Source organism: Callospermophilus lateralis, chromosome 1 (genome assembly GCF_048772815.1).
Source record: "Callospermophilus lateralis isolate mCalLat2 chromosome 1, mCalLat2.hap1, whole genome shotgun sequence".
Classification (NCBI taxonomy): Eukaryota; Metazoa; Chordata; class Mammalia; order Rodentia; family Sciuridae; genus Callospermophilus; species Callospermophilus lateralis.
The window spans coordinates 64,981,615-64,997,305 of NC_135305.1; the positions used below are offsets into that span (position 1 = coordinate 64,981,615).

General features: G+C 33.5%; 1 protein-coding gene across 1 annotated transcript in view; it reads right to left on the reverse strand.

Annotated features, from left to right (window-relative positions):
• Positions 1-933: 933 nt before the first annotated feature.
• Positions 934-15,691, reverse strand: part of Sema3d (semaphorin 3D) — a 155,915-nt gene continuing 141,157 nt past the window's right edge. Inside the window, exons 16-18 of the mRNA XM_076862571.2 lie at positions 14,457-14,521; positions 8,430-8,569; positions 934-1,526 (exon numbers count right to left, since the gene is read on the reverse strand). Coding sequence (XP_076718686.2) covers positions 1,119-1,526; positions 8,430-8,569; positions 14,457-14,521 — 613 coding nt within the window. The 3' untranslated portion in view covers positions 934-1,118. The remainder of the gene's footprint in view (positions 1,527-8,429; positions 8,570-14,456; positions 14,522-15,691) is intronic.

Genomic DNA, 15,691 nt, shown 5'->3' on the forward strand with positions numbered 1-15,691 from the left:
GGTTATAAATAAAATATGTTCATCCTTCCCATGATCCTTTAGAAATTTGACTTTTCCTCAGACTTTTGCTAGAAGTTTGTTATAATCCAGACTTTTTAAACAGATAAATTACAAATTGGCAGCTATTTATGCTCCCAGTGAAAGGAGCTCTGTTGCATTTTGTCCACTTTGTGATTATTCTTCCTTTTTGTGAGGATATGAGTTTTTCCCCAAAGCCAGGATTTATGACTATCTTTCCTTCTGTCTCCTAACAAATCCCATCTGCATGTCTTCCCAGTAGGGTGTAGTATACATCATGATGTTTCCCTTATTTTATTAAAATATCCCCCATATCTTATTAAAATATGTATTAAGCATCCTATCCCGGTAGAGCTTAGCATATATTCTAGAAATACACAACTAAGAACCAATTTCTGTGAACTTATTTCTCCTTACAAATCATAAGGAATCCTGGGAAGTGTATTAATGCCCCTCAGTAAATCAATGTTGCAGTAGACTAAATGCAACCCTTGTGGCCTGAAAGAAATAGTGCACCTCTCCAAATTCCCACACCACACTGCAAGAGCGAATGGCTCACTGGGAAAGTTCCTGTTAATAATGTGAGCTGTTTTAATTTGTGCCTTCCCTTTCAGTTCCCTCCACAAGATAACCAGGTCTAGCAGTGGAATGATTTATCTTTTCATAAGAACATAGCACAACTGCGTGGCAAACTCCATGCTTAGTGGACATGCAAGGAAATACAGCACCCCTCAATACAATATCAAATTTGATGATGCATGCTTAGCTCAATTATTTACAAGACATAATGGATTCAAAAATTCAAAATAAAACATTTGCAAATGTAAAACTCCTATTTTCGGGATACTTCTTGCACTTTGCAGATACAAGCTTAGTTCTTGGAAAACTGGTTCAGATGAATGATTTGCCCTTATATTATTCCATATTCGTCACATATAGTCTTATTGAATACAGATTGCTTGTTCTTGTGTCTTATCAAAACTCCATAGAAAGCATTTATGAGTTAGTAGGAAGGATGTATAAAACAGAAGACAGTGTTTTTGCAGGTAAACAATTCTTTTTTAAATTAAGAAAAAATAGAAAACTATGTAGCCACAGCTCTAAGAATCATCCAGTTCTCGATGATGCCTCCGATTTCGTTTCTTCTTCATTTCCTGCATGTGCTTCCACTTTGGGCCTCCCTTGTTTCGCTGCCTCCGCTTCTCCCTATGCCACATCTGTTCGCAGTACTGGTCGAGGCTGAAGTTCGGGCTGCTAAGGATTTGGATGTAGTCTTTGTATCTCAACCGTGACTCAGCCAATAGATCCTTGACCTGCCCCTCCTCATGCTCTGCCCTCTGGGTATTTTCCATCTGTTCATTCTCAATGACATTCAGAGTCAGTTTCACGATGGTGTGGATGAAAGTGTGCTCTTGCGCTTTGCAGTAATACATCCCAGAGTCCTTCTTTTGCAAACTTCGAATCAGTAGCCCATATTCCGTTTTGATGATCCTTTCATCGGGTTTCAACTACAGAATTGGAAAAATGCAGGTAATAAATTAAAAACAGAGAGGGCTATGAGCAAATGAAAACAGGCTACATAGTTTTACTTGGATGAATCTAAAAATTATATTCCCCATGTCTCTGTCATCAAGCATAACATCATCAGCCAGAACTGAAGAGGGTGAAAAAATGCAAACAAAGTAATAGCCTCCAAACCATATTCTGAATTTTTTACATTGGTATCTTACACAGTCTAACTGAACCTTTGGAACCCAGTGAGTTTTCCTCTCAATACACAGATGGAAATGAAGAAGTTCAAAAAGCACTGAAGTAAAACTGACCTTTGCAGAGATTTCAGATAGCAATTGGTGTACTACGATAAAAAATTGTCATGCCAATTTCAGAGGAAGAATGTGACATTAACAATCATTTTGTACAAAAGAAACTTTAGTGCATGCTTCCACCTATAATGTAGAAGAGAACAAACACTCCAAAAGAAATTTACTCTGTTTTCTGGATATCACCAAATAAATGACCTGAATAGCATATGAAAGCTGTAAGTGGTGACCTGTTAAAAGTCAAGTAGAAAGGCTTGCATGCAGCTTTTGGATGTCGGAGCTGTAAGTGAGCAGGCCCTTAGTCAGAAAGTTAACAACATTCAAAGCTGAATTTCCCTTTTTACTATGGACCAAATTTTGATACTGTGTAGATATGTGATACTTTAGAATATGTCATTTGTAGAAATATGTGCCCTACCTCGGTATTCACTAACATGGTAATGTGGTTTCAAGTGTGAGAAAACACCATGAACAAAATGAACCTCCCCTGAAATGTGATGCCCTTCATCCTTTGTAGCAGTTTTGCTGAAAGACAATTCAAACACGAAGCTTGCCTGGCCCACAGACTGGTGTGAATAGTGAACTATCTTCAGTAAAAGTAGAGGCATGTTTACCAGCACAAGTTCCCTGTTTAATTCGGCGTATTGTTGAATGGCTAGGCATGAAGTGGAAGAAGAAGAACAACAAAGAAACCTGGACTATTTCCCAGTTTACACATCTGCCCCTGTATTGTAGACTTTTATTTGATGAAAATCAAGGAAGCATAAAGATTGTTAAATTAAATTTATTCACAGTGGGTGGACTATACTTTGCATCTTTATGTGAAAAATATGTAGGGAAAAAAAATCCCTCTAATTCTGGAAATATGAGAAAAGGAAAAGAAACATCTCTGGCTACTAGCCCAGTTAACTAACAAGTATATGGCAAACCACCCTCTGTGCCAGTGGACTGCAGCTGGCGGGGTACCATTTGAGGCCAAAGGCAGGTCACAGCTCAGATCCCTGGTTAATGAGGCTGAATGGTCTCCGGCCTGTCTTTACTCTGCACTGAAACCACACCATCAAGGTTTTGTCTGTTTGTTTCCCTTACTTTGTGCAATTAGTGTGTTGGATATATAGTTTTCTTTTCCTAATGGATTTTTTGTGAAGGCGCAGGCATTTTTAAATGCTACAGTAATACAAACTACTGAATCCATTTACATTTTCCTACACCATAGGAATCCCTGCCTAAAATAGATGTGAATTTGTATTTGTAAGGCTCTAAAGGGCCAATAACAAAGAGAAATGCAATTGAACACACTACATACACTTGTTCTATTTAAATAATTTCATTGTAAGAATTATTTTTAAAAATTTAAATAAATCTTAAATTTCAAAATACTGGCTCTATACATTGAATTTTGGTCTCCACTGGCTCTGCTGCCTATGATGATTCACTTATCTTCCCTATTGGTCTCCCATCTATCAAATTGGTGTGTAGCATATGATGTATTTAGGGGATTAAAAGCAAAGCTCTTTGAAGGTTAAAGTGTGAAGTATTATTAGCAACATTATAGACTACTGCCATGTTGTTTGAGAGGTAATATTCTGAAGCTTTTATTTCTGTAATTCCCTTAATAGAAAACGGACTAAGGCTATTAACATGACAAAGTGGGTGACTTCAGTTCCAGTTCGTTGTTAGATTACCTTTATACAACCTGTATTTTCGCTAATATTTAAACTGCATTTAATGTGGCTTTTGGAGACTGTCACAGCTTTGACTCAGTACTCATTTATTGTTCTCTTTAATCCTCTGACAGGAAGAAATTATGACTTTGACTTCACACATATTGTGCAACACTTCATCATTACTTCTGCTATTCTCTTTTTGTATCCTGTTTATGTTGTTTTATCATAAGATCTAGTTCCCTTTTCTCCCTTCCACTCTAACTTTGTTCCCCACAGGACTCAAAATTTCATAAACACCTGGCTTTTCTTCACTTGGTCATGATCCTTCACATTTCCTTTCTTCCATGGAATTCTTAAGTTGTTCTTTGTTTTTTGATCTGTAGATGAAGAACTTGCCTTAGCAGATTTTGAATTTTATATATTTACCTGCTGCCTATTAGATGATTTAATCAATTTTTGTTTCCTTTCTAAAAATTTCAAAAATATGGCTTTAATGAAATGGCATTTTTAATAAAACATTTTGAAGTGATATCTTTTCCAGGATTTTCACATTTTAGAGACAAAAACTGTGACCAGAGTTAGGAAATTGATTAACATTTGCCTACTTTACATTCTTGCTCTCTGTAAAGCTTTCATTCTGTGCTGGAATAGGATGCATTATGCAGCCTGCATCTCCACAGTGAAATGTCAGCACAGTCTGTATAAAAATGCAGCTCCTCTACAGAGATAATGTAATCTTTGGTCACTGATTTAAGCTCATGGAATTCTCTTCACTCTAGAAGTGATATGCAGAAACTGTTCTACCTTACAAATCAAAACCATGCTTGAACTGGGATTGACTACCCATTTGCCTTATGAGAACAAGGATTATATATTTGGCATTATTAAATGTAGATCTTCAGTGAAGGGCAATTCATTTAATGAAAGAAGAGAAACAGGAAAAGGACAAAGGACATTTAGGTACTAAGCAGCAGTCAAAGGTCAGGGCCTTTATCTCTGATAATAGTGCCTAATGGTAATTCCTTTACAGATAATTCACCTGTAAGTTCTTTCATACTTAAACCATTGCACATGTCTTGGAGGAGACTAGGGCCTCAAGAATACATCCTTTCTCTAAAATGCAGAAAATATTACTAGAGACATGTTAGGATTAAATAAGGTAGAAGGATCCTGGTGTGAAAAAACAAATTTTTGTTTATTAAAATGTTGGAAAAAAATTTATCTCTATTTAAAATAAAGCAATGAAAGTTTTCTAATTTCATATGGGAAAAGGAAAAGGAACTGGAATAGAATAATATGCATACATATTTTAAGTCTCAGAGTATACTTATACTAAATGAATAATTAGTTATAATTTAATATAATAAAATATGAAGTATAGATGTAGAAATAAAATCATAAATAACTAGGAAAAAAATATATATATATGCTTCTCATTGTGACAAGGGTCTCAAAGAGTAATGACTGAGAAATTATATAGCTACTAAATTATTAGATTTGCCTATAACAGATAAAAAATTTTATAGAAAAGTCAGGAGTTCTTAGGAACATAAAACATCAAGATTATATCAAAATAAGTTATTTATAATATGTACATCATTGATATTAATATCTATAATATATAAAGGACTTGATGAAAGCATTTGAAATTATCTATCAATAAAAACTAGCAAATGATAGGCAAAGCAATTCACCAAATGCAACTCAAACCAACAGCTAAGAAACAATGGTATGTTCATATACACTAATAGATAGTACATAATATGTTTCTTTACATCAAACTGGTAAAAATTTTCTTAAATTGGAACACAATTTTGCTTCAGTTCAGAGTATGCACTAATATGGTGATTTCAATGGGAAATTATCAAAATGTGGTTATCAAAAAACATAAAGATAATCAATGTCTTTAACTGATTTCTTTTCCTCCTAAGAATGTGCCCTAAGAAAATAAAAAAGTACAAGAAAAAATCTGAACAGAGGGAAGCTCAATTTTTTTTTCTTAGAGAAAACACGAAGTATTTTTAAAAAGTTTGGTTACTTATGACTATGGGTCAGAGTGATAATGGAAAATGCTTCCAGCACAATGATGAACACTGTAGTGAAACAGACACTAAAATATTACTCTGCTTATCTACACTTAGTGGCATCCTAGTTCTTCATGTGTTATGCAATTTTAAAGCCTTTTACATTGCTTTTATGATAAAAAGAACAAAAATAAAATAAAGACCTGGGAACAGAGAAATGAAAATATTTGAAGACGTTTGAAAAATGGGAAAATCCACAGAGAAAAATGCAGTATGGTAAATGGCATGAAGTATTGCCTCCTTTATTCATTAACATCCCCAAAGTTCAACAGAAGCTTGGGGACTGCCTATTAACTTGCTTAGTTATAGCATAAACATCATCAATTTCAAGAACAGCTTTATAAGAAAGTCAGCAGATAACTGACTCATGACCTCCCCAACAGCACCCAACTGTGACACAACTCAGTAAGGAAATGTTCTCCTCCTGGCAGAGAATAACCTGGTGACAGCCTCTGTGCCACAGGAGATCATGGTCTGTCCCTCAGGCTTTTTTGAGTGGAGGAAAGATTCCAAACTGTGACCTTATGGGTAAGGAACAGAAGGTATCCTGCTGGGAAAAGTGCTTCATGCAGTCTGGATGTTGCCCTTTTCCTAGCTCAGGAAGCAGAATTGCATATCCTGGATTATGTGAAACTGGCCATTTACAAAGACAGACAAAAACAGTCCAAACATTACAGCTAAGACACTTTTAAGTAAGATTCAGTAAATACTCGATTTCTGCTCCATTGAAATTCATGGAGCATGATACCATCATGACTATATGATATACTGTTAAAAGGTACATTAAAGTAATGCATAGCATTTTCAGGAAAATGAAAGATGTGAATGCAAAGAACCACAGACAAATGTAGTTATCTGCATTTATACACAACAGATTACATTTGCTATGAAGGAAAAAAAATCACTGATTGAATAGTTATTCTTAACCAAAAGGAAATCATCAAATTTATGAACTATAAAATTAAAATTACTGGCTTATTAAACTTAAGATTAAAATATTTCAATGTAACTACAAGCAATCTGCATGTTAAAAATACAGATAACATTCTTCCAATATTTCTTGGATAAAAAGTAAAAACCTTCTATTTTGAAATTAAATAATTAAATTCTATATCAGATAATGTTCCAATATATATTGGTAAAAATGAGAATTTTTAAGATACATGTTTAGTGTAAATATGGTTCTGCATAATCTTATAATTTATGAATGTCAGTAATGATGAACAATTGAGTTTTATTGGATAACTGTGACATAATAAAGAATGGAGTTATTCCCTTGGTATGGTATTAAGTACATAGAATCAACATTTTGATAGAAAAATTATCCTTGTAGATCTTAGATAAAGATACTTTTTTTCATGTAACAGAAGAATTATACATTAAATCAATTTCTTATTACAAAATTTGACCCTGCTACTCCAAATTTTTTCAATCTCAGCAGTATTGACATTTGATGTCCGATAATTCTTTCTTGCAGGTAATTGTGCATTGAAATTCTGTGTATTACCTCTGACCTCTACAGTCTAGATACCAGAAGCACCCACTTACCACCCACCCACTTAGTTTCAATGACCAAAAATGTCCCAGGAAACTGCCAAACATCAGTCTTCTCAGAGCAAAATTGCCTGAGATTGAGATCTACTGTCCTCTACTAATGTTTGATTACTTAAATTTACTATTCTTAATGTTAGTAAATTTAACAAAGAGGTTGAGAAATTGACAGCCTGCTCAGAAATCCTAGGCAATCAAGCCATAATTTTCTAAGCATGTGATCAGTATTATTTCTTATCCCACATATTGTTATTGATAGATAGTATATGTGATATTATTGTATACTTATAAGAACTCTGCTTTGAAATTCTACTTTGTTGTGTTATCTTGTTTGCTTTTCACAGTGATTTTTAAAGTTATTTTGTTCCATTAGGAAAATTCTGGCCTCAGAGGCTCAATTATAACAACACATCAGGTCCATGTTGCAAATCAAGACATCTATCCAGAATCCTGCATTCGATCTATTGTTCATTACAGAGCCTCAGTTTAATATTGAGAGTTTTAGAAATCTGGTCTGAGCATCACTGCTTTCTTTCTGCCACTGTAGTAATAATCAACAATGACAAAGAATTCTGCCAATTAAACATTGTTATATGTCAATCAAATAACATCAGTTCATGATTTCCTAAGTTACCCAAAGTAATAACATTAAGTTCCATAATACACAAAACCTATCTATGTTACAAAATCCCCATGAAATATTTCAATCACATTTATATGTTAGGAAAATTAGCAGAAAGAATGGCAAAAATTAGAGTAGCCATATTACATTTCCCTCTGTTGATTTAATTTTAATACATAAAAGTGAAAAAGTATATGTCCAAATACTTATCCAATAAATTTTATCATATGATAAAAATAGATATTTGTATTTTCATACAAATTTGACATAAAATTCATTTTGTAATCTAAATCGAATACAATGTGAGTTAAAATTTAATATGCTACTACAGAGAGAAAAAAGATTGCCTTATTCATGGAGTTGTCAAATCTTTATGAAATAACAATTTTTAAAATTAATATAAATTAATTTTAAAACTTCACTCTACTTTTAAATATATTTGATTAGTGTATTTGTATTAAATTGTCCCAATAATGCATTAAATTGACTGATTCTCAAAGCTATTGTCACCCTTTGGTGTTAGCACAAACTGTTATTTTCCCCTTTATCAAATGGCGATTAGAGTATCATATGGCACTAAAAGTTGAATATATCTCATAGCTAAAACTCAATTTAAACTTTATACTATTTCCCTGAAGGTTAGCATTCTCTGATGATGATAACTCACCTCCTCTCGTTGTTCATCTCCTGTTCGCTGGATATACCACTTAATAGATGCTTGTTGGGATTTAGGTATACATTCCAGAAAGGTTGAATTAAATTCAATGCCAAAAATCACTTTTTCATCAGCAGTTTCATGACTAATGCCTAGAAAGCAAACATGGAATAAAAGATTAACCTTGACCTGATTGTAAAAGCAATGGGAAAATAGAATGATTCAGAACAGATGCCATCAGGGAAGAATCATGCACATTACTAAACAGAAAGGAAATTCATCCTATAATATTATTACCTTCAAGTCAAATATTATCCAATAGATTGATTTTTTAAAACTCTACATTTGTATTGCAATTTTTACTATTTCGTCACTATATGAACAATTTGCAGTTTTGGTTGGTTTTTTTAAAAACAATTCACAAGATTTAATTCTAAATGTACTTTTTCTCTAAGTATGATCTTTAGCACATTTTAATGTTCTAACATTTTTATACAAAATATAACTAATTGTGTGATTACTTCTGCTATTTACTGTACTTTTAAGAGAAATTCTAATTGAATGGGTCCACAGAGATAACCAGATAACATTTAGAAATTTTGATGTCAGAAAAATTAGTACAGTGATATTTGATGAAATTCTGTGATGAGAATACTCCACATAATCTAAGACTCACAATCTGGGCCTTGTTTGCATTTTCTACCATATTTTTTTTCAGAGATTCTTTAGCCTGACATGCATTTGCTATGAGATAGTTAATGGGATGCTAAGAAGCAGCATCTCAGGCAACTTATTTTTGTAAATCAATTGCACTATCTGAAATACATTTCATGCAGAATAGCCAAAGCCTGTGTCCCTTGTGAAATTGAAGATCTGTAGCTTAAATCAAATAAAAAATGATGGCTGCTCAGCTTGGCCCAAACAGACATATATTTTCATCACACATTTAAATATCTCCATTCTACAAATGGTCCTACTTTAGCAAGTTAGACATTAACCAAGGACTATGATTTGAGGGACCAATGGTAATCCTAAAGAAAAGCACACAAAATTCTCAGCAATGGCATGGATGCACATCCATCCCATGACTTGTTTTTAAGAAACTTCTTTTGAATATATTTGTATTTTACCTACAATGATTAAGTCAAGCATATTAACAACTTTTGAATTAACCTTATCTAACCTTCACAATGCTTGGATTCTATTTAAAATTTCTAACTCATCAACTATCTCCAGCATTTCATCAGATTATATCTACAATTTTCACAGTTAATAAAATCCTAATTCACAGAAGATCACAAGTGCCAATGATGGGAGAGAAAGACGTGGACCACTTCATAATAAGAGATCCTGAGAAAGGAAATTTGTCAACAAAGCAGAGAGTACCGCATGTTGAATGTCAGGTTATGAGGCAAGCAATCAGAAGAAACTCAGACTGACTCAAGCAAAGAATTGGTCAATTCAGTAAAGGAAAAATTAGTAAAATATACTGAAAAACTGAAATAGTAAACAAATAGTCTGAAATCTTTTTTTTTCAAATCAGAAAAAAGCATACCTATAATATAGTCACCAAAACATTTGTTTGACTGAAAATAAATTTATTGCTTTTTTTTCCCCTTTCCCCTCACTTTCTCTTATATGTAATTTTGTATAACAATGAGGGTCTCCTTCCTTTACCATGCAATTTCCCTTCTCTCTCTCTTTCCCTCTCCCCTCTCATCCCTGTTTAATGGTGATCTTCTTCTCATGTTCTTCCTCCCTATTCTGTTCTTAGTTGCTCTCCTTATATCAAAGATGACATTTGGCATTTGTTTCAACAAGAGAGAGAAATGAATTACAGTAGATGGGATAGAGAGACAAGATGGAAGGGGAGGGGAGGGGAGGGGAGGGGGATAGTAGAGGATAGGAAGGGCAGCAGAATACAACAGACACTAGTATGGAAGTATGTAAAAAAGTGGATGTGTAACCGATGTGAATCTGCAATATGTATATGAGGTAAAAATGGGAGTTCATAATCTGCTTGAATCAAATGTATGAAATATGATATGTCAAGAGCTTTGTAATGTTTTGAACAACTAATAATAAAAAAATTAAAAATTATTGCTGCTTCCTATAATGCTTGTCTCATTTTTCATTTTTAAAGTTCCCGTTTTTAAGATTCAAATAGTATATGTATATTTAAGTGCATAGATATGTGTGTGTGTATGTAATTATATATATATATATATATATATGAAAATCCTATTATGATCTAACCTTTAAACATGTAAAAGTCATATAGAATAGTATTTTAAAATGTACTATCTTCCTTATTAAGTGTAATATAATTTGGAATGGGGCATTTCAATTTCCATATTGATGTCAAAAATTGTTTTTCACAGTAAGTGGCTGGAATATTTCTTTATATTAAATATATGGCATTGAGGTACAAGATTCAGTCTGGTTTCCATTGTCAAACACAGCTAATCTACACGTATTGATTTTATATCATTAGTAATCACACTATATCATAACATTTAGCAATTAGTTAATTTAAAAAAGAAAAGAAAGAAGGAACAAAGAATATATCTATTTGTCAATTATTCAAGAGATGATTACTTAGTAAGTACTACAAGCATTTATGGCGGTTTAGACTCAAATCATCTCCTTTCTTCTTTTCTACAAGTTAATGTCTAAATTTGCCCTTTTCTCTACATTAAGACTGTAACTGCTTTAGTTGTAGGTATTCTCAGAGAAATTATTTAACTCCCAAAATTGACTCTCAGCCTCTAGCTCCTCTTAGTCTAATCAATTATCCATAAGGAGATAATTAATTTAATTAAAAAACTTTTCTGAGAAATATGAAATAGCTCATCACTTGGAAAGTAAACATAAATTTCATGGAATAACATGAGACTGCCACAAATGTAACTCAACCTATATGAGGTCTTTCTGTTTTTGTTTTGTTATGTTTCTAGTACTGGGATTGAATCCACTTGTGCTTTACCATTGAGCTACATGCCCAGACCTTTTTTAAATTTTATTTTATTTTTAATTTTGAGACAGGGTTTCAGTAAAATGCCAAGACTGGCCTTGAACTTATGATCCTCCTGCCTTAGGCTCCAGTATCCTGGGATCACAGGCAGGTACCACCATTCCAGGCTTTATCTGGTTTTAATTACTATTACTTTGTAAAATTTAGTTTTGTCCTTAAAGCATACTTCAAATGCTACCCATCTGAGTAGGCTTTCCTTTACCCATCCATTATACAAACAGTCTTAGGTGTCCAACATACTAGGATTATTTTAAGTTCCTGGGTAAATATGGCAGGCAAAATCACTGACCTTAAGAAACATGTATTCTAGTGACACAGACAAAATAACCAAGTAAATGAAGAAAGTATATAGTATGTGGTATTATCTGCTACAAGAAAAAAAGAAAAAGAAAGAAAAGAAAAAGAAAAAAGTAGATTAGGCAATAGTAAGTAGAAAGAAGAAAAGTATTTCTGATGGCAAGATCAGGAAAGGTCTCTGAGGGATTAACATTGAGGCATAAAATTGCATGATATGAAAGTGAAGTTATGTGAACTTCTGAGGGGAAATACAGGGGACAACAAATACAAACAGCTCTGAGGCAGGAAACAGATTGGTGCTCTTGAAAAACAGAAAGCCAGGGAGGGGACCATGCAACAGTAAATGAGAGAGGGTCAAGAAGGTGTTGGGACCAGGTGAAACAGTTTCTCACATGCCATGGTAAAGACTGTGGATTTGTACTACTTGTTCTAAGAAGCTAATGAAACATTGTTAGTAAGGTAATGATGTGATCTGACTGAAGTTTTGAAAAGACTACACTGGTTACTGAGTAAGATGTAGACTGAAGCAGAGCAAGCATGGAAGCAGGAGACCAGAAAAGGAGCTACAGAAGAGGAATCGAGGTATCAGTGAAGATGAGGAAAAGGACTTATTGAGAAGTTGGTGGTAGGATATGAAAGAAAGAAAAGAATAAACATGTGATTCTGAGCTACTTTTTGACCTAAGCAGCTGGGTGAATGGAAGTGCTATTTATTAATATAGGAAAGTGCAGAAATACAGCTTTGGAGAAGATAGCAAGAATTCTTAGACATATGTTGGAGATGTTAACTACGCATTCAGAAGGATCTATTGAGTAGGCATGCAAGAATTCCAGACTGGCAGACAGGGATGAGCTTAAACTGGACCATGATTTTAGGAGTCAAATTGGTTCTGAAAGTACTGAAGTGATGATATTGGGGGAAAGAACAGATGGAGATTGAAAAAGTGGTTTGGGTCACTGGAAAACTTGTTGCAAATGAAAAGAAAGGTTGAGAGTACAAAGAAGGTGCAGTCTGCAAGGTAACAGGTAAACCAGAAGGATGTAGTGCCATAAAAGCTTAAGTGTGAAAGTATACCTCCTCTCTGAAAAGAGAAAGACTTGATAGTGTTTTCTGATTTTTCTGGTGTAAATACCCCCACTGTAGCTGACTACAGCTACTAGTGGTTTAAAACCAGCTCACAAAATAACAAAGTAATAGGAAAGAGGTTTCATAAGGCTACAGCATACCACTGCAAGGAAGTTAAGGGGAGAAAGTGTTTCAAGGAAGAGGGAGTTAGAGGTTAAATAAAAATAAGAATTAAAAATTTGCCATTGAATTTGGCAAGAAGGAAATTGCTGGTGACTTTAACAAGAATGGATTGAGCAAAGTGACAATAATAAATGCAAAAAACTGGACAGTATGGGTTACAGCAAGAATGCAATATGGCAAGGTAGAGACAATAACTCTGAGGCTCAGGGGAAAACTGTGTGCTTTATGTTGTTTTATTTATAACATTTATCATCAAATAACACAGCATTTTTTACCTGTTTTTATTTTCATTGTCTGTTTATATTTATTGTTTGTTTTCTTCCCTAATGCACCTAAATATAAATTCTATGAATACATAGATTGCTTCCTTCTTGCTCATTTGTATGTCCTCCACACCTACCACAGTCCCTGATGTGCATATGGAAAGCACACAGTAGTGATTACTAAACACAACACTGGACATGACAGTGAGTCTCTTACATTGTTAGAATGAGAAGGCAAACACATTGTGCTAGTCCTGAACTTATTTTTCAGAATTCTGAGTTAAAAATGACTGTCTTGCTTTTAAAACAAGAAAACATTGCGGGTTCCCAGTTTTAAAATATGAAAATGGGGTTATTTTCATCACTAGTGGGGTGATTAGTAACAATGTGATAAAGGAAATTGCTGTTTTTTTCCACTAGTTGCATGTGTGCATTTGTGGGTGTGCATGCTTCTGTGTCCTACCTGAAGGTAGAGTAAAACTATGGGGTATCTACTTTTAGAGGTCCCTCTGTTTTTAGACTCACTCACCAGACTTCCTCTCTACTCCCCATCCTGCTTCTTTCCCACTCATTCTTTCAAGATCTTCCATCCTATGATTTTTGTGTTTCTGAACCATTCAGCCTCTGGTGATATCTTTTTTTTTTTTTTTGCTAAATTCTCATTGAGCCTTGATCATCTTATTTCCCCAAGGAATCCTAAGCCCTTTAAGGCATTCCTTGTCTCCTAGTATATTCAGAACAATCATGAATATATTTATTAATAGCTGAGTACAAATAAAGTATAGGCTACCTAAAACGTCTTTCTAAGTGCCTATACTTTGACACACTTTCCTGACAGGTCTCTTTTGAGTTTACTCTATATGTCCAAATGTTTTGGGCTATATCCTGTTTTATCTCTAAAAAGCAGTTTTCAAACTTTACAAGGACAGATAAGAGAGTAAGAAAAGAAACAAAAGCTAAAGTATAGGAGTTTTAAAAGACATATGAAACAAATCATGATATAACAAAAGATTATTCACTTAGGCTTGTAGACAGGGGTTGATTTATAAAATCTCTTGTTGCTTTTCCAGAATATAAGCACTACACAAAATGATATCTTAATATAATAGTTGTTTGGAGTCATGTAATTAAAAAGATATACAAAGCCTGGACTTATCATTTTAATTGGGAGCAAAAGCATATTAAACCAATACTTACTTTCTTCTATGTCCCAGCACTGGGTGATTGGGTCCCCATACTTTACATCCTGACGTCTAGCTCGCCTATGAAAAGAGGATTGGAGTGATGAGAACTCCAAGCATTATAATCAGAATATAGAAAGACTACACTTAACACTAATAGCAGCAGATGCAGAACTATACTTATTTTACTGATCAATTTAAATGCACTTAAATATTTCAGTCAACCTAACATTGATTTTGATACTACTAGTATAGTAAATGCCTAATAGAATAAATAGTGTTTTGCATTAGGATGATCTGAATTTTATTTAACTACTATTCTTTTTCTCTGACTTGAAAAATGATTTGACAGAATGGGTTGAACATAAATAGAATCCATGTTTATGATATGCGGTAACTATTCTCATTCTCTTTTCTGTCAGTTCTGGGAAAAGTAATATATAAGAGTTTTAATTAGTATGTAGAAGTGTATACACAAATACAAAGCACTTTATCATGGATAGATTCACTATATAGAAAGATGGTGTCTGAAACAGGTACATGTTTGATGTGGAATGGATTGTTATGTGTTATTTCTATGTAGGGACATGTAGATCACATGTTTTTTCTAGTGTTAGTAATAATATGGACACAATGGCTTTTGCATTAGGTCACATATTTTCCTTAAGACAAAATAGTATTCATCATATATAAAAAGAAAAAAAAATTCTATATCTAAAGTATGCCTTAAACTCTTACAATATATTTTAATTTGCTTTGGGTATTTGTTTTTCCTTTAAATAAACTTTAATATAACTGAAACAAAACATGAAGATTACAGAAATTAATGGAGTGCCACATGACATATATATATATATATATATATATATATATATATATATATATATATATATATGTTGTATAATGTTTAGATCAGTTTAAATGTATCTATCTCCTGCAATATTTATCACTTCTTTACGGTAAAATATTCAAAATACTTTCTTTTAGCATTTTGAAATGTAAAGTCCATTATTATTATCTATATTCATCCTACTGTGCAGTAGCCCACAGGGACTTCTTGCTCCTGTCTGAGTGAAACTTAGTACCCATTGATCAACCTCTCTCTGTTCCTCCCTCTGGTCCACTCCCCACAGTCTTTGTTGTAGAGAAATAACAACAAACTTTCTTGGATAACTAAGGTGTTCCTCAAGGGCAGTACTGGTCAATGACAACCTTGTAAGATTCATCCCTCATATACATCTTTAGACTCTC